At 42.3% G+C, this 23,880-nt stretch overlaps 2 protein-coding genes across 7 annotated transcripts; both read right to left on the bottom strand.

Moving 5' to 3' along the window:
* Positions 1–958: 958 nt before the first annotated feature.
* Positions 959–14,383, bottom strand: LOC110494275 (RNA-binding protein 5). Of its 6 annotated transcripts, none has more exons than XM_036950360.2 (26): positions 13,652–13,918; positions 13,273–13,329; positions 12,727–12,792; positions 10,433–10,601; positions 10,117–10,269; positions 9,855–9,924; positions 8,546–8,619; positions 7,463–7,546; positions 7,227–7,287; positions 6,975–7,046; positions 6,727–6,887; positions 6,520–6,617; positions 6,281–6,368; positions 6,106–6,174; positions 5,880–5,955; positions 5,658–5,761; positions 5,397–5,532; positions 5,202–5,293; positions 3,596–3,796; positions 3,343–3,495; positions 2,927–3,007; positions 2,518–2,712; positions 2,194–2,268; positions 1,985–2,088; positions 1,690–1,819; positions 959–1,453 (listed from the first exon to the last, which is right to left on the bottom strand). In XM_036950360.2, the coding sequence occupies exons 5-26, from the start codon at positions 10,186–10,188 to the stop codon at positions 1,328–1,330; spliced, it is 2,322 nt and encodes a 773-aa protein (XP_036806255.1). In that variant the 5' UTR covers positions 10,189–10,269; positions 10,433–10,601; positions 12,727–12,792; positions 13,273–13,329; positions 13,652–13,918; the 3' UTR covers positions 959–1,327. The 6 variants fall into 6 exon arrangements, with proteins under 6 accessions (XP_036806255.1, XP_036806256.1, XP_021424893.1 ...); XM_036950361.2 differs by lacking the exon at positions 12,727–12,792 and adding an exon at positions 10,875–10,991 and having other exon boundaries at positions 13,652–13,915; XM_021569218.3 differs by lacking the exon at positions 12,727–12,792 and having other exon boundaries at positions 13,652–14,383.
* Positions 14,384–19,441: 5,058 nt separating this feature from the next.
* On the bottom strand, positions 19,442–23,879 carry LOC110494274 (putative protein BRICK1). Its single transcript, XM_021569217.3, has 3 exons — positions 23,762–23,879; positions 21,324–21,406; positions 19,442–21,205 (listed from the first exon to the last, which is right to left on the bottom strand). The coding sequence occupies exons 1-3, from the start codon at positions 23,877–23,879 to the stop codon at positions 21,179–21,181; spliced, it is 228 nt and encodes a 75-aa protein (XP_021424892.2). The 3' UTR covers positions 19,442–21,178.
* Position 23,880: the final 1 nt, after the last annotated feature.

The following is a 23,880-nucleotide window of genomic DNA, read 5'->3' as shown; positions in this document are numbered from 1 at the left end:
CTTCCGGTTACTAGTCCAACGCTCTAACCATTAGGCTACCCTGCCGCCCAAGGTCTCATGACTTGGCTTAAGTTGACAGGACAGAAGGCTCTATTGGATTCACCACACATTCCAGCCACTTTGGCTATTCATCTAATGAGATAACTTCATTACACTGATCTGTCACACTCTGTGATGGTTAAATCCATTATCAACCTGGTGCATAACACAAATACGTCTGAGACGTTGATCAATTTAATTTGGATAGAATACTGTTAATCTATCAAGAGGAAGCCAGGTGAGATCACATACATATGTATATATATAGAACATCTGTCTCCCCTGACATCGGGAGCCTGTTGGAAAAAGGGCTAAATTGTATGCTTAAGGACCAGCGTTGCTCTTTCACTACTCTCCATATACTTCATAATCATGTGCATTCCACACCTCTGTTCAATGGAACCTCTATATCTGGTAGTCCAAAACCACAAAATCAGATACTTCTAACTCTAAACAGGTTACAGTAATATCAAACATTCCTTGCAAGAGTTTACCTTTAGTCAAAACATTACCATAAAGCATAATTTGTCAAAACCCAATAGAGTTGATGCTGGAATCATACCTGTTCTGGTGGATACACAAGCCAGGCGAGGTGAGAAGTAGTATTGAAGGGTAACATTGGGGTTCAAGGATCCAGCGAACTGTCCCAGGAGGAGCAGTTCAGCAATGTCCAGTGAGTCAGACAGGCTGTGGGGAGGGGCAGCCCTCATCACAATACTCCTAAAAATGAAAACTTCCCTATCAAATCAAAGTGCCTCTGTGGCTACAGTGAGTGAACAATTGAAAACTTCAGCACATATGCGAAGGATTGAGACTATGGCAGCAATACTGCAACTTGAAGCACATGTACAAGGATTCACAGAATCAGATTATGTAATTAAAAAAGTATTCTGAAATTTGAAAAAGCAGATGGAGGCACGTAAACACAAAAGTCAAGTTTAATTCTGATCTCTCTCTCAGACAAAAAACCAAAGAGGAGCTTAGCACAGCCACATTTGTATTCCATACAAAATTACAAACTGTACAGAATGCTATTGACAGCATTTTATATGGAAGAAAAAGGCAATAAAGAAAGCTTTTTTTTTTTACTAAATAAAAAAATACATTAAATAGAAGAACTAGCTTGGCCTGTGAAATGCCCAATATCTTCATTATTTATAGCTGTTGTACAAGGCCACAGAGGTCATAAATAACACATTGTTCCTCTTGTTCTTGTCATTTTCACAGTGGTGAGGATAATAGGCAGGTAACAGGGATTGAGGATGGAGTGGATGGCTGTAGTATTTGTTCACTCAATCTCAGTGAAGCGTGCAAACATGGCTTTGCGCACGGCGTCCTTGTAGGTGTCTGATGCGGAGAGTTCGTAGTTGCTTCCCTTGATGCCCAGGCCTGTGCCCTTGGTTCGTAATGAGGCCTGTGTGGAGAGGGCAAGAAGACGCTTATGAAAACAGACAGATTGGGCTCAGGTACCCCCTTAGGTACACCTGCTAATTGGCCACACATATACAAACTCAACACACCGCCATGCACCAACCTGACCTGTCAGGAAATAGCCCAGTGACAAGAAACTACAGGCCATTTAAGCACTCTGCACTAACTCACTGCAGATGAAAAAGGCCTCTAATTTCTCATTTTGGCTGCATAACTCACAGAGATGGGTGCAGTGATGCCCTGCTGGTTGCGGCCCAGGCCCTTGCCCTCCTGCCAGCCCATGGCCTGCAGCATCTTGTTCCCAATGTTGTCACTGGTCAGACCGTCTTTGGTGGGCTGCTCGTAGTTCCTGTGTGTCAGGTGGTTGATGAGAGGTGAATTAATCAAACACTATTAATAAAATGTAATTAATTTATTTCTGATTACTTGAATTGATCAAGGATGTAGTTGGACAATAAAATTCTCGAAACGTGAGACCCCCTGCTTTTGAGATAGGATTGGTTGAAGCCCTTACACTGTGGGGGCAGGAGGCTGATAGAATTTCTTCTTCTTGGGTGCTGGTGGTTCGGGAACACCATACTTATCTCTTCTTTCAGCAGCTCTGTCTCTGTACTTCAGCTACGCAGAATCATGTCAACATAACACAAATTATAATCATTGAAGATCTCGGCATTCTAAAAATGTTCCTGTGAATGTCAAAAATCTTCAAAGAGTAAAGCCTACCTCCATCTCTTTTCTCTCCAACTCTTCCAGCTGGGCCTCAGATAGTTTGGATCTTCTGTGAATTTCCAAGTTTTGCTAAGACAATAAAGCAAAAAAAAAAAAAAAAAAAAGGGGTTAATACTCCCCAGGAACTATGCAATTCACACATTTAAATGCCACGACTAGTCTTGGTCTGACAGTTCAAAATAATATGTGTTCTCACCTTGCTTATGCTAAAAGGCAACTGCACACCCTCAGCAGATGGCAGGGCCAAAAATATCCCTAAATATTTCCCTCCACCCAGACTCAGAGATTAAAGTGCCATTCTGCTGCTTGCCATCCTACCTTGTGCAGGTCTGAGAGCTGCTGGTGACGCAGCAAGGCGTCTTTGCCGGGGAACTGCCTGAGACAGAGCAAGCAGGCCATCTTCTTCCAGTCTGTCAGCTTGTCTGACCCCTCATCACCCACACCTCCACTCTCTGGGTTGGCTGCCTCCTCTGAGTCACTGTCCCCACCAATGTAGGCTGCCACCAGGCCACTCTGCAACACACACAAACCTTTAACTATGAAGTGAGAACCATGCCCCACAATCCACTGGAGAAGTGAGGACTGGGCTTTCCAATAGGGATAGATACAAAGTGATTCCACATCTCACCACCAGATGGCCCAAAACCACTAATAATCCAAGCTGCTATTGTCTTTCTCTGTAGTCTAACAGTAGTGTTTCACAGTGCCATCTCAGCTACATCCTTACCTTGGCTACTGGGGTTTCCGGTTCTCCATTCTTCAGCAGCTCATTCATCACCAATGGCTGGGTCTCAAACCCTGCACCATGCTGGAGGAGCAAAACACAAAATCAGACACTTGCATTTACATTTTAGTCATTTAGCAGACACTCTTATTCCGAGTGATTTACAGGAGTAATTAGGGTTAAGTTCCTTGCTCAAAGGCACTGATAGATTTTTCACCTTGTCGGCTCAGGGATTCGAACCAGCGACCTTTCGGGTTACTGGCCCTACACTCTAACCTCTAGGCTACCTGCCACCCATTGACATGACACCAAACAGTTCATAATCCTTTAATTGAGATAAGTATCCCAGTACCACAGCTGTGACATGATTTAAGAGCCAGCTACAGTATATTGACTCAGAGGGTTATAATCATGAGTACCTTTTTCTCAAAAAGGGTAGAGAAGCCTGCATCGGCAGCGGCAGCCTCTCTCCGGTCCTCATCCCTACCCTGTCCCAGGCCCTGCAAGCTGCTCTTGATGCTCTCCTTCTGCTTGTTTAGGCTCTTGGCCCATCGCTCCATGTCTTTGGCTATCTGAAATGGGAGACAGAGTTACTAACATATCTCACTACATGCATTAGTGCTTCAGTATGAGACTTCCCATGCTTGCAAGAGGTACTTGTCTGCCTGTTACCTGCTGGGCAGACTTGCTTTTGGGCTTGTCCTTCTTCTCCTTGGACTCTGTGCTGGATGAGGCTGTTGAGGAGGCGGAAGCCTGTTCGGAGCTGGAGTCTGCTGCTGCTGCTGTTGTTTCTGCTGCTGCTGGTGCAGGGATGTAGGTCTGTGTCTCACTGTCCCAGTATAGGTACTGCTGGGTCTGGGAGTTGAAGTAGTACTACACAGAGATTTAAAATACATAATAATGACACATCAATCATGATCATTTCCCTGATATGAAGGAAGTCTATAGGGGTGAGAGAGTAGTTACACTGTCTTCAGAAAGTATTCAAAGTGGAATTAAGTTTTCAGAAATGTTTACAAATTCAAAAGAAATGAAAAGCTGATATGTCTTCAGTCAATAAGTATTCAACCCCTTTATTATGGCAAGCCTAAATAAGTTCAGGAGTAAAAATGTACTTAATAAGTCACATAATAAGTTGCATGGACTCACTGTGTGCAATAATAGCGTTTAACATGATTTTTGAACGACTACCTCATTATGTACCCGACACATACAATTATCTGTAAAGTCCCTCAGTTGAGTAGTGAATTTCAAACACAGATTCAACCGCAAAGACCAAGAAGGTTTTCCAATGCCTCGCAAAGGGCACCTATTGGTAGATGGCTAAACGTTTAAAAAAGCAGACATTGAATGTCCTTTCGAGCATGGTGAAATTATTAATTACACTATAATTATATATATATTTTTTACACTAGAAATACACCCATCACTACAAATATACATTCCTTCTTAAGTCAGTTGCCTGAGAGTAAAGAAACCATCCCAGGGATTTCACCATGAGGCCAATGGTGACTTTAAAAAAGTTAGAGTTAAATGGCTGTGATAAGGCACTTAAGTAAAACTGCAAAAAATACAATACTGAGTACAACCAGTCATATTTTCAAGCATGGTGGTGGCTGCATCATGTTATGGGTATGCTTGTCATCTGCAAGGACTAGGGAGTTTTTTGGGGGGATAAAAAGAAACGGAACACAGCTAAGCACAAGCAACATCCTAGAGGAAAACCTGGTTCAGTCTGCTTTCCAACAGACACAGACACAGGGAGATGAATTCACCTTTCAGCAGAACAATAAACTAAAACACAAGGCCAAATCTACACTGGAGTTGCTTACCAAGATAACATTGAATGTTCCTGAGTGGCCTAGTTACAGTTTGACTTAAAATTGTCTTGAAAATCTTTAGCAAGACTTGAAATGGCTGTCTAGCAATGATCAACAACCAACTTGACAAAGCTTGAAGAATTGTACAAATAATCATGTGCAAATCCAGGTGCACAAAGCTCTTTGAGACTTACCCAGAAAGACTCAGCTGTAATCGCTGCCAAAGGTGATTCTAACATGTATTGCCTCAGGGGTGTGAATACTTTATGTATTTAATTTTCAATACATTTGAAAACCTTTCTAAAATCATGTTGTTTTCACTTGGACATTATGGGGTATTGTTTGTTGATGGTTGAGCATTTGTATATTTTTTTTTAATCCATTTTGAATTCAGGCTGTAACACAAAATGTGGAATAAGTCAAAAGATATGAATACTTTCCGAAGGCACTATACATACCTGGCTGTTAGGGTCGTAGTACAGACCAGTCTGTGGATCGTAGTAGTACCCAGATGACTCATCATATTGGTAAGCAGAGGTGTCAGGAACAACTGGTTAAAAGAAACAGTAGATACATTGTATTGAATGACCTTCAGGTATTCAATGTATGGCAATGATGTTCAAATTAAATTAAGAATGGAAATCCCTTCTTACCAGATGTGCTTTCAGGGAAAGTAGCAGCTCCAGGGGAGGCTGCCAAAGCAGCTGCTGCTGTTCTCAGTGAAGAGGTGGCAACTCTGGAACTGGTTGCCTGTGGTGGCACATCAATCTGCCCAACTAGTTGGTGCGCCTGTGGGTGGAAAAACAACAGCACCACATGTTCAACTGCTGCACTCATCCGTATTGACAACACCCGATTGAGCAGCATGTGTGTAACAAGCATCATAAATGTTGATGTGAGCTCTTAAGCGCTACCTGTATGGTAGGCTGGCTGAGGAGGTGATGTTGGTAGATCTGTGTGGTCTGGGAAACAACCACACCTGCTGCTGTAGGGACCAGGGCCTTCACTCCTGGTGCAGCTGCCATTAAAATACACGAACCATGATTAAAGTCATAACATAAACCAGACAGTCTGAGTCACTAGTTGTAGTGTTAAGACGCACTGTGAAGTAGACGTCGGTCTATTTGGATTCTCACCTCCTAATATTCCGTCTCCAGGAGCAGGATCCAACACAGCAGGCTGCTGAGGCCACGACAGATAATCCTGCCCATACTGAAAGACAAATATTATACATGTTGCTTAAAACTATCTTTAAAGTTCAATTTACTGACTATCTGTCCCTGATGCACAGCTTCAGGTTTAAAGAGCATCCCCCACTTGGTGTGGAACGATGAGTTGAGTTGGCCTCCAAAGAGTACTGACCTGTGTGTGCTGTGCACAGCCCTCCTGCAGGGAACCATAGTCTGTGGTAGCACCCAGGGCCTGCTTTGGCTGAAAGACGGAAAGAGACCAAGGCATGAGAACAGAGTGGTGGGACCACAACTACATGATTTAGATAAAGTGACATGAGGTGCAGAGGGAGTAGTCATAGTGATACCTGGCTGGAGGACCACTGAGCAGCAGCAATGGCTGTGCTGGCAACGGAGAAGGCACTGACTCTGTTTCCATCTGGCATCAGCAGGTCTCTGTCGGGGAAACACAAAGAAATGAGATCTGGATTTTGGTGTGGGAGGATGCATGTTTAATCTTCCTGTTCCTATGGTGCTTTCCTATAGCTGTGTACGGAGTGAGTATGTGGTGTATTGTTTGGTAAAGGGAGACAGAGTCATGACTCACTTCCTGGCACTCTTCGCATAATCCACCCCAATAGTCTTCCCATCCAGCTTCAGAGGGGGCTGCAGGCCCTGGAGGATTGTCAGTAGCTGGGAAGCCTCCTACACAGGAATAAGAATAAGGATTGCAGACATACTGTCAACATGAGACCTAACTTAGCCAATCATATTACAATGACAATGTGCATCATTCTGATGACAACACGCATACCAGTGGAGAGGAGAGCTGTACAAAGGCGAAGCCTCTGTTCTGTCCTGTCTGTTTGTCCTTGATCAGACGGATGTTGCCCGGAGAAAGGATGGCGTAGGGAGCCAGGGTCGTCATGATGGCCTCAACGCTGGAGAGGGGAGCGATGTTTCTCAAGATGATCGCTGTCAAGAAAATAAGAGAATGTTCCTACTCTTCCTATCAATAGCCACACACCAAGGCACACAGAATGGTTAGAAGATGGTACTCACTGTCACCACAGTAGTCTCCAGCTTGCTTAGGCTCTAAGTTCCAGTCACTGGGGCCAGCAGACTCTGACCCCTCTGTTTAAAACACAATAGCAAAGTAGTTCTATCAAGGCCCACCCAGCAACTATGATATCACCTGGGATTGGCCACTGGACTTTCACATCAAGGGTCTAGAATGTGATACTTGATAATCACTGGTCTCTTTTGCTGAGCCATCCACATTGGGGATGCAAGTATGAACACCGGGCTACTTACCTACTTTGACTGCTCCACATCTGAAGCACCTCAGCCTCTTCCGGAAATTGTACAGACCGCACTGCAAGCAACCGGTTACATTGTTTTCACTCAGTTGAATTAAACTTTAACGACAAAATAGTGTATCTAGAAACATTGATGGAAACTATGAGTGAAACCATTTGGCAACACAAAACATAGAAGGGATTTGGTCTGTGGAGTAGGAAACATGGAGGTGGAGAAGAGGGGATACTTACAGCATTGCAGAGCCAGTTTTCAAATGTGTGTCTCCGGTTGCTGTAGTGCATAGCCACACACTTTCCCTGGATCATCAGCTTATTCTGTAAGATCAAAAGCCACCAGTTATTTTTGCTTCCTCAACTCCTAGCCACACAGTCAGGTGAGATTCTCATACTATCACACCCCATGAGCGAGCACAGCCGGGAAGGGAAAGAGTTGCTAGGTTCACACTCGCTTAGGTACAACCCCTCAGAGAACACAGGGGTGAGTAGATCAGACAGAGACACATGGAGGGAGTGAGAGAGAGAAGAGAAGAGAGAGAAGAGAGAGAAAGCTACGAGATAGCTACAAGGGGAGGTAGAGATAGAGAGCTAGAGAGAGAGAGAGATAGAGAAAGGGGAGTGCATGTGCTGGGTAGGATTCTAGCAGTGTGTCGGACCGGAGTGCTACCAGCCCGTCCTTGGCCCATTCCCTCGTCTTCGGTTTGAAAGGTGGAGGATGTGTAATGGGCCAAGAGACTGAGCTGGAGCAAAGTGTGCTATGTGGAACCCTGCCCTTGGGGTAGCCATATCAAAACATGGCTATGTGAGACACCCAGAACCAAAGAGCATCTAAACTCTCAAAGTAAAATCCTTATTTTCTTAAAATATACACTTATTTAGCTACACAACAGCACACACAAAATGAGCTACCTCCTCTTTTGATTGCTTAAATCCAGTCTTCATTCCAAATGTTAAAAATGTATAAGTTGACACTTTGTATGGTGAGCTTCAGAGGGTCCAATGCTAATCTTGCACATTTTTATTGTACAGGAATTATTGTATTATTGTAGACTATTTTTTTCTGTCTAACCTGTTTAAACTAGAATCTCTGTTAGAATAATCCATCTAGTTCATGATATTATAAAGACAACTTAAAGAAATCAGATTCATGTAACAAAAGCGTTGGTGCTGTCCTTTGTCTATGTAGGACCCTCAGCTCTCAGCAAATGGTCACTTATACAGCAAATTTCTCAAAGGTCAGTCTCTCAAGACATCTGTTTGTTATTTTGGGCTCTGATCTCCAAGACAAAATCTAGACTTGGCGATTGTTGAAGCAACCTGATTGGTCTCCATCCATCGGGTAGCATCTTGCAAGTGATAAAACTCCACGAAGGCGAAACCTCTGCTTATACCTAGAGACAGCATTCAAATATAGACGGGAGTTGTGTTAGTCAGAGTGCTTTGGCACAACATTCAAACTCTGTCACAGTCTGCTTCACAACCCATTACAAGTGAAACAGTGGGATTTACTTTGAAGAGGGTAGGGGAGGGGTAACCTTTGCCATAGCATGAAAGCCTTCAGATGACAGTGCTTGGACCACACTTGACTGATTGCCACGCAAAGATGATAAGATGTGAAGTGTTAAAAAAAAATAAAAAAATGAGACAAGTACACCCACTTACCAAAGGGGTATCCAACGAAGCACATTTGAGGAGTTAGCGAGGTAACTTTGGTCAACTCAGAGTTCAACTTGGGATAACCAGTCACACGAAAATGGCTCACCTTTTAGCCAGGTAAATTACTATGGCAACGAATCCTTCAGAACTAACCTGCTCCAGGGCAGGCTAACTCAGGGCTAACTCCACTTACCCTGAATGAAATGACAGAGCAGAGAGTTGAGGACCAGTGAAATCAGATTCCCTCTTGCAAAGATTGATTCATCATCCCCTTCATTAGGAAGACGACGGAGTCAATATTTTATTAATAAAAAATGTTTGTGTTAAAATATCACATTACACTTTTTATGACAGAACGCATTTTAAACTTCATGCAATGTAAAACACTTGTATGACTTAATAAATAAAAAAATATCGATATGAGTGAGGAAAAAGGGTGCTTGTGCATTGATAAGCACACCAAATACAGCATTAATAATAAGTAATAAAATAAACCATAGCCTGCTGAATTTGCAAGATAACTTTTCTTTCATTTTGAGTTCGGCACAAATGAAAATGTGGCACTGACTCACCCATGGATTGATGTTTCAGCATTGTCTCAATGAAAGGTTTGTAGCCATGTGCGACATGCACACACAGTTACAAGCCTGCTAGAGTTAGCGTCAGACGGACAAGCAATATCCACTGTCGTAGTACGGACGAAGACTGAGCTGGAATGTGAAGCAAACTGAGGCTGGTCAGCTTTATAAAAACCCTGAGTACATCTAGCTTGCTTCGAAGGATACCCTTATGGTCTCAATCTCATCTACAAATAAAAACAATCCACAAAAGAAAAGACCCACTGGTGTAGGTGTGGTGAAGGTTCCTTTGCTATGGCAAATATGATTGATATTGGAGGCAAGGTGGCGTGTGTGGGGTGGTAGTGTGTGTGGAGCCGAATCAACCTGAGGCTCCAGACAACAACTCTCACCTGTCCTCTTCTTCATCAGCCGGATGTCCACAGGCTGGGGTCCCTGCAGCTGCTCAAGAGCAGCCTGGATCTGAAACACAGGAGGGGAACATTCAGTGGGCCACGGTTCACTATATTCAAGAGAGGTCACAATCCACAATGTATGTTTCCTATTATACACATCAATACTGCATATGACATGCTAGCCTCTATACGCAAGCTCTGTGAAGCATATATTATCAGTAGTTATATCAACGTGCGGTTAGGAATAAAGAGGACCTACAGCTTCCTCTGTGACATAGAGGGACAGGCCCCGGAGCATGATGGTCTTGCTCTCCTCCTGCCCCAACTCCATCTTATAATCCTGCTCTTGATAATCGCCATCAGACTGATAGCCATCTTCAGACCTGTCACTGTTGTGGCGCTTTCGCCTTCTCTGCAAGAAGAAAACATTTGTTAACTGAAGAGGGCAAGCAACATTACATCTGAGAACAACAGCTCTTCATGGCAAACAGCCCAGTACAGAACATGTTTTTGATGAATGCATGTCCAAGGTCAATGAGATCCCCATGACCGTAACTTGATTCCTTGAGTCTCACCTCAGGGCCGTCTCGCTCTCTGCGCTCATCAAAACGGTCAGTGTGTCTCTCGTCACTCCAGCGCTGGTCATAATCCCTATCTTGCTCTCTGTCCCGTCTTTCACGCCACTCTGGATCATCTCGCCCCCGGTCTGACGCATACCTCCCACTACGCTCACTTCGGCCAAACCTCAGAACATAAGCACACAAGGTAACATGATTCACATGACATATTCAGCTAATGCATTCCTAGCTCAATAATGGACTAAAGGAGCCAAACGTTACTCCTTATAGTCCAAGGACCTTACATGTTCTGTTTAGAGGTGAATTTTCTCTGGAAGCCAAAACAGCCAAATACTCCAACTAAACATGAATTGATTTTCAATTGCAGTACGGTTCTAGCAACATAAAGCCCTGTACTTTCATATCAAAATAATTTGACAAATGCTAAATATTCACTTACTGTTCACTGTTTTAATACAATTGCAGACATTATTTTTCCAGTGACAACACAGGTGTTCGTAGACGCAGATAGCTAATTAGCACAGGTACGCCTCTGTCTTCCGTCCGTTTACAAGCCCTGTAACATGGAAATATGGACGTGTGGGAACCCTCACTCTATAAAATGTATGTGGCAATTTAACCTTTGATTTCTTGCTGATATGAAAGATACTTTCCTTATGTTTCCAAAACCATACTGCAAGCGATGCGTTTTAATGTACAGAACTAGCGTCAGGCCCCTTAAAGCTGCAATATGTAACATTTAGGGCGACCCGACCAAATTCACAATGAGTTATAGATATGTCATTCTCATTGAAAGCAAGTCTAAGAAGCGATAGATATGTTCTGTGAGCGCTATTTCTATGCTTCCGGTTCTTATGTTTAGTTTTTGCATCTTTTACTTTCGGTTTTGTACACCAGCTGAAAATACAATATTTTTGGTTATTTTAAAGATATTTCACAGCGGTTTAGATTGTACAATTATTATGCATTGCTTGTTTTGTCACAAACTTAAATTAGGCAAACTAAGCGAATTTTAGCAACCAGGAAATGGCAGAGCCTTTCTGCATATTGCACCTTTAACAAATCACCCAAGGACAGAAGACACTATTGTCAATAGGCGCTAAAGGTACTTTGCATCTATGAATGGGGCATTACTAGAAAATACCATGTTTGTCAGAAGAGTGCATTGCATTCAGAGATAACAACCCTACCTATACATTTGTTTACACTGAGCTGCACTGGGGTCGGAACACAATCATAGCGCACGTTTACATGCACACTACAGAGTATGGCATTATTCACGTAAACACCGTACTTTGTTTATCTTAAATCGGCGTAAGATCATATTCGAAGTAAGCATACGCTGATTAAAACACCTGCTTTTCTGAGCAATTTCAAATTATTAAGAAATGTAAACAGCTTAAATCGGTGTTCAAGCGGTGTATTTGATCTAAGCACGTGCCAGCACTGGGTAGCGCAAGCCTCACTCTTATGCGAGAGTTAAATATGCATCTTATATATAGTTTACACATACAAACTTTATATGTCCGAACTCAGAATCAAATTGTCTTTGCAAAAATAACAGTCACCATAGTAGAAAACGTATTTTGTTTGCGGATTTTCTGCATTTATCAAAAGTCCCATCAGTAGCCTGACTTCAGATATGTCCATGTAAACAGGATAATTAGGGAAATCGTTCTTCTGGTACTGCATGTAAATGTTTTAAATTACAAATAATATACTGAACAAAAATATAAATGCAACATGCTACAGTTCATATGAAGAAATCAGTCAATTGAAATAAATTAATTAGGTCCTAATCTATGAATTTTACATGACTGAATAGAGATATGAATCGGTTGGTCAAAGATAACTTAAAAAAAAAATGGGCCTCTGGATCTCATCACAGTATTTCTGTACATTCAAATTGCCATTGATAAAATGCAATTGTGTTTGCTGTCCGTAGCCTATGCCTGCCAATACCATAACCCCACCACCACGGGGCACTCTGTTAACATCGTTGACATCAGCAAACCGCTCGCCCACACTACGCCATACACGTGGTCTGCGGTTGTGAGGCCGGTTGGACATACTGCCAAATTCTCCAAAACAACGTTGGAGGCAACTTATGGTAGAGAAATTAACATTAAATTCTCTGACAACAGCTTTGGTGGAAATTCCGGCAGTCAGCATGCCAATTGCATGCTCCCTCAAAACTTGAGATATCGGTGGCACTGTGTTGTGGCACAGTGTTGTGTGACAAAACTGCACATTTTAGAGTGGCCTTTTATTGTCCCCAGCAGAAGGCACACCTGTGTAATGATCATGTTGTTTAATCAGCTTCTTGATATGGCACACCTGTCCAGTGGATGGATAATCTTGGCAAAGGAGAAATAGGATATTTTATTTCAGCTCATGAAACCAACACTTTACATGTTGCAGTTCAGTGTATTAACCTGACTATCCACAATAATCACATGATTGTGTGCATGTAACCATGCGCTATAATTACATTAAGAAACCATGGAGCCGCCTTGAGATGTGGGTCGGAAAATGTACCTCAATGCAGGGACGGGACATGCCACAGTACTCCTAATTGTACAGTTAAAACTGGCAGTATTTCAATCTTCTCAATGGAGCAGTGTGGATAAAGGTACAACCTAGTACAGTAGCATATCCAATCCCGGCATTGAGGTACGTTTTCGATCCATATATCGCACTGTGCATGGTGCCTTAATGTAACTATGACTGCGTTCCGACCTCAGTGCAGCTCAGTGTAAACAAACGTAATGGTAGTGTCGGTATCTTCTGGCAATCTTTACTCCTGAGTCAGGCATAAAGGTCGGAGAAATTCTCACCTCTTGTCAGCGCCCATGTTTCACTGCTGAACAGCAACAGCCAGGCTTACAAATGAACTGTAGGGATGCAAAATGAATGTTGCATCAATTACTAAACTTGTTGAAATGAGAAATAGTTCAACACTAATTTACTTCTAACGTTATTGCTTAAAAACAATGCTAGCTGGCTAACTTGGCTATCTAGCTAGCTAAGGATGTAGCAAGCGACACAAGTCTCGGCTAGTACTTACCTAACTAACTCCTATTTTAGCTAGCTAGGTCTTTGCCAAGTACACAGATTAAAAATAACGTTAGCTAGGTGAGATGATTGAACAGCCAAGGATTATCTTGCTAGAACAGATTTGCTAGCAGTTGATAGCAATGTAAATTGAATACTTACCAGTTAAATAAAGTATCAAGGCCTGGCTTTCGTGGCCTGTTTTATAACATTACAAAGAAAAATGTATTTCCCTCTGATTCCTTCTTTAGTTTTGTGCCAGCATACAGCTAACGTTAGCTAGCTAGCTACTGTTGTAAATCCAAAGGAATGGGTAATGGTTAGATGGGATACAGTTTGTCAAAAATCCTTTTCCTCATCTAAACGAATTATCCTAACCTACTACGTTCATTCGGTCATGGCTAGAAAGGATATCGAATTTGTCACAGTGACGTCATAGTCCCGTCTGCTCGACTCGCGCTGATGTAGCTAGAGTTGCGTTGCCTGAAATCGGGAATAGTATATTTATAAACAGGAGAAAAGGAACACATTTGTTCTAAACAAAAAGTATAAAGCGTATGGACAGAATGTAGAGTTCGAATTTAATCAAGGAGAGATAGTAATCTAGGTCATTAGTAAACTAGCTAACTAACGCCTTTGCGTTGACTAACGCGTTAGATAGCTAGCTAACGTTAGTGAAGTAGACATACGTGTGTGTTATTAATCGATTTTAGATTATCCGGCTATAGAGATTAACTACTATTCTAATTTGTTTAATTTATAAAATCTCGTTGTTCCCTATGATGGAACCCTACGCCTGTCAAATCAAATGTATTTATAAAGCCACTAGACTATGGCAAGGATAAACATGCGAGTGATAAAAGGGAAACACAAACGGTAATTAATCAAATGTTTACAACGATGCACAATGAAGGTGATTATGATTGACTGATATTGGGAGGAGGGGATGGATGCCTGTCAGGAAAGGAGAGATAAGAGAAGGTGAGAGTTTGAGAAATGTATGAATGAAATGTTATTTTCGTGTCAAATCGACAATTGGCAACCCATTCCTTTTGGGATTAATTGACACAAACATTACAATAATTCACGATGGTAATGAAATGATCATTATTCTTACGGTATTCTCTGCATTGCGCATCGCATAAAGAGTGAACAAATGTAAGGTAAAAATCAATACACAATAGTAAATAAGGTTATCCAAACAATAATTATATCCCTGGAGCAGTAAAATAATATACATACAGTGTATATACACATACATACAACATATACTGAAAAATAAATACTGAAAAAAAGAAACAGAAGGCAATCGAACCCAGTCTGGCACAAAGAGAAGATTCATATGGGAGACAAGCCTATACACAATCCTAAACTCGTCAAAAAATGAAATGTCCATTTTTCAGGACCCTGTCTTTCAAAGATAATTCGTAAAAATCCAAATAACTTCACAGATCTTCATTGTAAAGGGTTTTCCATGTTTGTTCAATTAACCATAAACAATGAACATGCACCTGTGGAACGGTCATTAAGACACTAACAACTTACACACGGGCAATTAAGGTCACAGTTATGAAAACTTAGGACACTAAAGAGGCCTTTCTACTGGCTGAAAAAAAACAAAAGAAAAACGCCCAGGGTCCCTGCTCATCTGCGTGAACGTGCCTTAGGCATGCTGCAAGGAGGCATGAGGACTGCAGATGTGGCCAGGGCAATAAATTGCAATGTCCGTGCTGTGAGATGCCTAAGACAGCGCTACAGGGAGACAGGATGGACAGCTGATCGTCCTTGCAGTGGCAGACCACGTGTAACAACACCTGCACAGGATCGGTACATCGGAACATCACACCTGCGTTACAGATACAGGATGGCAACAACAACTGCCCAAGTTACACCGGGAACGCACAATCCCTCCATCAGTGCTCAGACTGTCCGCAATAGGCTGAGAGAGGCTGGACTGAGGGATTGTAGGCCTGTTGTAAGGCAGTTCCTCACCAGACATCACAGGCAACAACGTCGCCTATGGGCACAAACCCTTCGTCGCTGGACCAGACAGGACTGGCAAAAAGTGCTCTTCACTGATGAGTCACGGTTTTGTCTCACCAGGGGTGATGGTCGGATTCGTGTTTATCGTCGAAGGAATGAGCGTTATGCCGAGGCCTGTACTCTGGAGCAGGATCGATTTGGAGGTGGAGGGTCCGTCATGGTCTGGGGCGGTGTGTCACAGCATGATCGGACTGAGCTTGTTGTCATTGCAGTCAATCTCAACACTGTGGGTTACAGGAAAGACATCCTCCTCCCTCATGTGGTACCTTCCTGCATGTGGTACCCTTCATCCTGACATGACCCTCCAGCATGACAATGCCACCAGCCATACTGCTCATTCTGTGGGTGATTTACTGCAAGACAGGAATGTCAGTGTTCTGCCATAGCCAGCGAAGAGCCCGGATCTCAATCCCATTGAGCGCGTCTGGGACCTGATGGATCGGAGGGTGAGGGCTAGGGCCATTCCCCCCCAGAAATGTCCGGGAACTTGCAAGTGCCTTGGTGGAAGAGTGGGGTAACATCTCACAGCAAGAACTGGCAAATCTGGTGCAGTTCATGAGGGGGAGATGCACTGTAGTACTTATTGCAGCTGGTGGCCACACCAGATACCGACTGATACTTTTTATGTTGACCCCCCCTTTGTTCAGGGACACATTATTCCACTTCTGTTAGTTACATGTCTGTGGAACTTGTTCAGTTTATGTCTCAGTTGTTGAATCTTATGTTTATACAAATATTTACAGATGTTAAGTTTGCTGAAAATAAACGCAGTTGACAGTGAGAGGACGTTTCTTTTTTTGCTTAGTTTATGTACACACATGCCATTTACCACATAGAAGCTACATTTTTTAAAAATGTTTTATTCCAGTCTTTTTAACTACATTTTCCACAAACGGAAATACACAATGGACAAAAAAAACTTTACATTTCTCCTCATCACTTAGCCACATTATGCCAGGGTATATGTGGTGTGCTTTCTGGAATAAGAGCAAACGTATATCGTGGTATAAAGGATAATAGAGGATCAAATGAGTTTCATTTTCTTTCTTTGAGGTATGTGTTAGAAAGGGACAACAGAAGAGAACCACAATATGCAGGACTCCTTGTTTCCCCAATATTTAAGAAAACAGATGGCTACAGGGCTGTCTCCTACAGAGCTCCTCTTTTATGTGGAAGAATCAGACTTGGTTTCAGTCTTGTAAATTAATGTAACGTTACGTAGCCAAGCATTGGACTAATAATCCTTGTCTGACCATGAATGGCCCATATGGGCAGAAGCCAATCTTCTGTTTCTGTCACATAAGGCAGCTTGAAGTACAAGTAGCCTGTACTCCTGGACAGGATGCTAATTCCCACTCTCAACTGGGATTCCATTCCATTGACTATTATGGGGACTGAGTCCCTGGCTTGTTGCACTCCGGTGGCGTTGGACGTGGCCACGTTCTCTTGCTCCCCCTGTCCCAGTCTCCAGTGTTAATGCTGCAATAGTATTTATTTGCCTAGGGGCCATGATCAGTTTGTCTTATCTGATGTAGTGCATTCAGGAAGTATTCAGACCCCTTTACACATTTTGTTACAGCCTTATTCTAAAATATATTTTTTTACGCACACCCATAATGACAAAGCAAAAACAAGTTTTTGAAATGTATTTAAAAAAAATACAAAACTTAGCATAAGTATTCAGACCCTTTACTCAAACTCAAGGCAATTACAGCCTTGAGTTTTCTTGGGTATGACGCTACAAGCTTGGCACACCTGTATTTGGGGAGTTTCTCCCATTCTTCTCTGCAGATCCTCTCAAGCTCTGTCAGGTTGGATGGGGAGCGTCGCTGCACAGCTATTTTTAGGTCTCCAGAGATGTTTGATTGGGTTCAAGTCCGGGCTCTGGCTGGGCCACTCAAGGAGATTCAGACTTGTCCCAAAGCCACTCGTGTGTTGTCTTGGCTGTGTGCTTAGGGTCGTTGCCCTGTTCGAAGGTGAAACTTCGCCCCAGTCCGAAGTCCTGAGTGCTCTGAAGCAGGTTTTCATCAAGGATCTCTCTCTGTACTTTGCACCGTTCATCTTTCCCTTGATCCTTACTAGTCTCCCAGTCCCTGCTGCTGAAAAAACATCCCCACAGCATGATGTTGCCACCACCATGCTTCACCGTAGGGATGGTGCCAGGTTTCCTCCAGACATGACAGTTGGCCAGAGTTCAGGCCAGTGTTCAATATTGGTTTAATCAGACAAGAGAATCTTGTTTCTCATGGTCAGAGTTCTCCATGTGCCTTTTGGCAAAGTGGGCTGTCAGAGGAGTGGCTTCCATCTGGCCACTCTACCATAAAGGCATGATTGGTCAAGTGCTGCAGAGATGGTTGTCCTTCTGGAAGGTTCTCCCATCTCCACAGAGGAACTCTGGCGCGCTGTGAGAGTGACCATCGGGTTCTTGGTCACCTCCCTGACCAAGGCCCATCTCCCCCAATTGCTCAGTTTGGCCAGGTGACCAGCTCTAGGAGTCTTGGTGGTTCCAAACTTCTTCAATTTAAGAATGATGGAGGTCACTGTGTTTTTGGGGACCTTCAATGAGGCAGACATTTTTTGGTACCCTTCCCCAGATCTGTGCCTCTACACAATCCTGTCATCTCTGACCTCTACGGACAATTCCTTTTACCTCTTGGCTTGGTTTTTGCTCTGACATGTACTGTCAACTGTGGGAGCTTATATAGACAGGTGTGTGCCTTTCCAAATCATGTACAGTCAATTTAATGTAACACAGAAACATCAAGGTACGAGCATGCTAGGGGGAATGCCTGCCCCTCCCCACACCCCCTAGCATGCTTGTACCTAAGCTAAATACTGTATATTCTTCCTCTCCTGTCTTAAGTCTAGTCCTGGACAAAAATGTTTTTTTTTATATTGAATTTAAATTGAGCTTGACTTTTTTTGTCCAGGACAAGGTGTAATCTGAGTCCGGGAAACCAGCCCATACTGTAGACAATGAGATTATTCCAGAATACTCAAAATAAATATTTTCTATGATCCTCTACAGTACATTTAACATTTCCATTCTACAATATAGCTTCTGACAAAGAAAACTCTCAAAATCCTTCGTATTTGTTGTGTGGTTAGTCTCTCACAGAACAGGAGGCCCATGAGAAAAGCACAAAACCCAGATGCTGGGAACAAGTGTTTACTCAGTGGGAGTTAACACATCCTAACATCCAAAACACCACTAAACACAGCAGATAAAAAACCATCTAGGACTAATCAAACACGGGTTAGGGTTGTATCAGCCAATGTCATAATACTTCCACCTATCCAGCACCCCCCTATCCACATCGACGGGACAGTAGTGAAGGTGGAAAGTTTTTAGTTCCTCGGCGTACACATCACAGACAAACTGAAATGGTCCACCCACAGACAGCGTGGTGAAGAAGGCGCAATAGCGCCTCTTCAACCTCAGGAGGCTGAGGAAATTTGTCTTGTCACCAAAAACACTCAAACTTTTACAGATGCACAATTGAGAGCATCCTGTCGGGCTGTATTACCGCCTGGTACGGCAACTGCTCCGCCCACAACCACAAGGCTCTCCAGAGGGTGGTGCAGTCTGCACAACACATCACCGGGGGCAAACTACCTGCCCTCCCAGACACCTACAGCACCCGATGTCACAGGAAGGCCAAAAAGATCATCAAGGACAACAACCACCCAAGCCACTGCCTGTTTACCCCGCTATCATCCAGAAGGCGAGGTCAGTTCAGGTGCATCAAAGCTGGGTTCGAGAGACTTAAAAACAGCTTCTATCTCAAGGCCTTCAGACTGTTAAACAGCCATCACGAACATTGAGTGGATGCTGCTAACATACTGACTCAAATCTCTAGCCCCTTTAAATAATACAAAATTGGATGTAATAAATGTATCACTAGTCACTTTAAACAATGCCACTTTATATAATGTTTACATACCCTACATCACTCATCTCATATGTATATACTGTACTCTATACCATCTACTGCATCTTGCTTATGCCGTTCGGCCATCGCTCATCCATACATTTATATGTACATATTCTTATTCATTCCTTACACTTGTGTGTATAAGGTAGTTGTGAAATTGTTAGATTACTTGTTAGATATTACTGCATGGTCGGAACTAGAAGCACAAGCATTTCGCTACACTCGCATTAACATCTGCTAACCATGTGTATGTGACCAATACAATTTGATTTGACATCTCCACAAGTGCATAGGGGGAATGTCTAAAATATTTATCCACCGACACGATTTTTTTACTTTTCAGGAGAAGAGAAAGGAGAGACAATTTTAAGGAAGGGAAGAGCAGTGAGGAGATGAGAGAAGATAAAAAAGGGAAGAGGATAGGGGTGGAGAGGGTTCAACTTTATATTAGGAGAGCGAGGGTTCCACTCTTCTTAAGAGTTCCACTTTGTTGTTTATGTTTTTAAATCAAAGCAGCCAATGACATGCTAATGTTATAGGTATTGCTATTCCATTACTTCAGTTCCATTGCTATAGTTTCTGTAGTCTGGTGGCCCGTTAGTATATGAAAAAAGAAGATATACTTCCATTCTTTCCATCGCAGACTGGTAGAGCTGAGACACCAGGTAGGTGCAATAATTATCAAGTAGAACAGAAAAACGACAGTACTCAGAACCATCATACACAGACCTCTAAATGCTGTCTAAGTTCTACGAGGGTAAAATTACTCTAACACAATTCATGTTTGTATTTACATCATGTAATGTAGCGCTCAGTAAAAAGTAAACACATTTTGACCATCAGAGGAGAGGTTTGTTGATCTGTTCCTTTGGCATGGAAAGCAGAACACTAGTTTACGGCTGAGGGCAGCAACCAGAAGCTATAGTGGCAAGTGTATGTATGGACTCTGTATGGACTCACTCTGAGCAAATACAAGCAGGTCTTGACACCACACCCAGCCTATATTATATTCCAGGAACACCTTCAACCTGGGATTTATGCATGCTTCCCTTGAACCAAACAACTTCCAAGCCCTTCTCCAAAAAAACACATGAATAACTTACTTTTAAAACAGGTTATTACATGTAACACTAAAGTAAAATAATTATTACAAGCAGTGAAATATATGGATAAGCATAATGACCACAGTAAAAGAGCTGACTATTCATTTTGGCACTTCCTCTTCCTGTGGTTCAAATCATCCTGGTTCAGCCTAATGGGAAGGATATTTCTGCAATGCATGTGCTGTGAAATCTCCATAGGGGTGGGACACTCATTCACATAGTCACTTTTGATTTAACCTGGTTACAAAGAAGTGTCTAAAACAAAACATTCCCCTATTAGGAAGTTCATGTATTTGTGCAAATCAAATCAATGAACAAGTTATGTTGGTCCATAATAACATAAATACAAGATAGCATTAACTGAGTCTCGATTATAACATTGTGGGAGATGCTGTGGTATTACCATCACCATCCAGTAGCTATGGTCGTAAAATACACACAGTATGAAAATATTTCTTTTTTGGTCCCACAGAACAAATAAATTGAAAAAAAAAAAAAAAAAAAAAAGCGTAGTTTAAAAAAAAAAAGGGCAAATATGGAATTGGTCACAAATGTAGTATTCTATCCTCAGCCAAACTGCAGCACCCAGTCCAGCATACTATCTTGGTTTAGGTCAAGGTCTCTCCTTTTGTGACCTAAACAGAGAGCAAAGTTTAGAGAACACAGTATGACGTGCAGTACTGTACAGGGAGTGTAAACTGGAAACATTACATTTATTTACACCATAGAATTAGTGACCATTATGACACTTACCCTTGCTTCAATGTACTCAATTCTCCTCTCTAACGCTGTCAGCTTTTCATTTAGGGTGGCCAAACGAGACCGGCAGGACATATCTGAAGGAAAGTAAAAACACAGTAAGGTGGACATATTTACCTTTATGATCACATCAAAGTTAATAATAACAGATAAGTGTATGTGTGGAGTACAGTTTGCTAAGGTCCCTCAGTTGAGCAGTGCATTTTATGCACAAATTCAACTACAAAGACCAGGATGGATTTCCAAATACTCGTAAAGAAGGGCAACTATTGGTAGATGGGTAAACCATTTTTAAAAAGCAGACAATGAATATCCCTTTGAGCATGGTGAAGTTATTCATTACACTTTGGATGATGGATCAATACACCCACTCATTACAAAGCTACAGGCGTCCTTCCTAATGGAGTTGCCGAAAAGGAAGGAAACCGCTCAGAGATTTCACCATGAGGCCAATGGTGATTTTAAACCCGTTACAAATTGAAATGTCTGTGATAGAACTGAGGATGGATAAACATTGTAGTTACTCCAAAATACTAACCTAAAGGACAGAGTGATAAGGAAGCCTGTATAGAATAAAAATATTCCAAAACATGCATCCTGTTTGCAATAAGGCACTAAAGTAATACTGCAAAAAAAATGTGGCAAAGCAATTCACTTTTTGTCCTGAATAAAGTATTATGTTTGGGGCAAATCCAACACATCACGGAGTACCAGTCTTCATATTTTCAAGCATCATGTTATGGATATGCTTATCAGCAAGGACTTGGGTGTATATTAAGATAAAATGAAAATTAATAGTGCTAAGCACAGGCAAAGTCCTAGAGGGAAAACGTGTCTCAGTCTGCTTTCGTACAAACACTGGGAGACAAATTCACCTTTCAGCAGGACAATAACCTAAAATGCAAGGCCAAACATACACTGGAGTTACTTACCAAGATGACATTGAATGTTCCTGAGTGGCCGAGTTACAGTTTTTATTTAAAATAATAAGCAAGAGGGACAGAGGCTCTCTTTTTGACCAGCTAGCAACATTTGAAATGTTGGATCTGGTGTTATGCCTGTTTACAAATGCTAGCTACATGTCAGGCCAGTCTGGTGTTCTATGCTATACAACACTACATTTTAGCCACAGCAAACATGTCTCTTTTTGAATTGCATTTGCTAGAGCTTGAACAACACGAGCTTGAACTGCTGTTACTACTCAGAAGGAGACGAAAAAGACTGAGAAAAATGGCAAGTTCGTCCACTGAACACTACCAGAGGGGACGAAGGAGAATACACGTCTCTTATCCAAACTATGCGAAGCATTGAAGAGGAAAGAATTTCAATAATCTCAAAATAAAAAGAACAAAAAAGGAAGCTTGCAAGTAGTAGAATGTCCATCTCTTCTGTGTTTATACTAGAAGGGATACCGGAAAATATGTTGTAGACAAGGGCTGGACTTCCGTTGCTAAACTCACTCAATACTGCCCCTCAGTCTTCGCACGGAATGATAAATCGGGTCTAATTTCCAGGTAGGAAAAAACTTGGTCGAATGACGGAGCGTATTACAACGAGCTTCCTCTTTTGTGACGAAAAACGTTGGCTCTGTCTGTAGACCCCTTACGCGTCGATCACACCTACAGTGTTTTGCGCAAAATGGTACGCAGCATCTGGATGTGTGTGCAACAAAAGTTCAACATTCACCTTCCACTACCATTTCTGTCAAGTAGTCAACGCTTACAGTTTGACGCATGCATTCAATAAATCCAAACTTGTATGCACCACACAGAACGCACTGCAATGCCGCAAGGCACACGCAAAGTTCCATTGGAAATGAATGTAGTTCTGGTGTACCAAAATGCAATAACTATATAGGCATGATCAAAGGCATTAAAATGTGCTACATGGTCAATCCAGGTTCTGAATTGGCCGTTCAGCATTTACTTAGACATGGCATCTGCAGAAGTCGGGGCATTCATACTTGTTGCGTTTCAGGAAGCTGTCAAGGAAGAGTTTGTGTTTATACAGGACCTCCCGCCCCCACCTACATTCAACCAATCATGTCAATGTTTACAACAACATTTCGGAGGCGCATAGAGATGCAGTACCGAGCTGAATTTCGCCTCTGCGTCACACCATCCATACCGCAGATTAAGCATAAATGGTCTCTTAGCCATCAGAAGATAGCAAACTAATTTAACTACAATATTTCATCGATTGGTCGAAGCATGAATCTTAAACCCGTGTTATAACGTTACATAATAGTAAGAGTCCTTTAGCTGATATATTACTTTATCTATGTGTTTTAGATGGAAACTAGCTAACGTTACCGTTAACCAAGAAGACTCAGGCCCAGCGGCCGGTACTTGAAGTATGTTAGGCCTTCGCATTGACAGCCTTTTTTTATGCGGCTGCCTAGTTATCTAAATTCCATCTATTTAGCTACTTACCAAAGGAATTGAGGAAATCTGCTATTTTCTTTATGCTGCTCGTGGTAACCTCAATGTATTCTCGATTTGCCCAGTCTTGGTGGATCTCCCTCTGCACAGGATCTTCTTGACCGGCCATT

Source organism: Oncorhynchus mykiss, chromosome 17 (assembly GCF_057628025.1).
Source record: "Oncorhynchus mykiss isolate SJ-2025 chromosome 17, ASM5762802v1, whole genome shotgun sequence".
Classification (NCBI taxonomy): Eukaryota; Metazoa; Chordata; class Actinopteri; order Salmoniformes; family Salmonidae; genus Oncorhynchus; species Oncorhynchus mykiss.
This window is presented reverse-complemented; position numbering and strand designations above follow the sequence as displayed.

Coding starts and splice junctions, on each gene's coding strand:
- LOC110494275 (XM_021569218.3), bottom strand. Junction 5,956..6,105: donor GCTGTGCACAGCACACACAG/GTCAGTACTCTT, acceptor TTTGTCTTTCAG/TATGGGCAGGATTATCTGTC. Junction 5,294..5,396: donor TTTCCCTGAAAGCACATCTG/GTAAGAAGGGAT, acceptor TCTTTTAACCAG/TTGTTCCTGACACCTCTGCT.
- LOC110494274 (XM_021569217.3), bottom strand. CDS start 23,879: ATGGCCGGTCAAGAAGATCCTGTGCAGAGGGAGATCCACCAAGACTGG. Junction 21,407..23,761: donor AGATTTCCTCAATTCCTTTG/GTAAGTAGCTAA, acceptor ACTTTCCTTCAG/ATATGTCCTGCCGGTCTCGT. Junction 21,206..21,323: donor TTGAGTACATTGAAGCAAGG/GTAAGTGTCATA, acceptor CTCTCTGTTTAG/GTCACAAAAGGAGAGACCTT.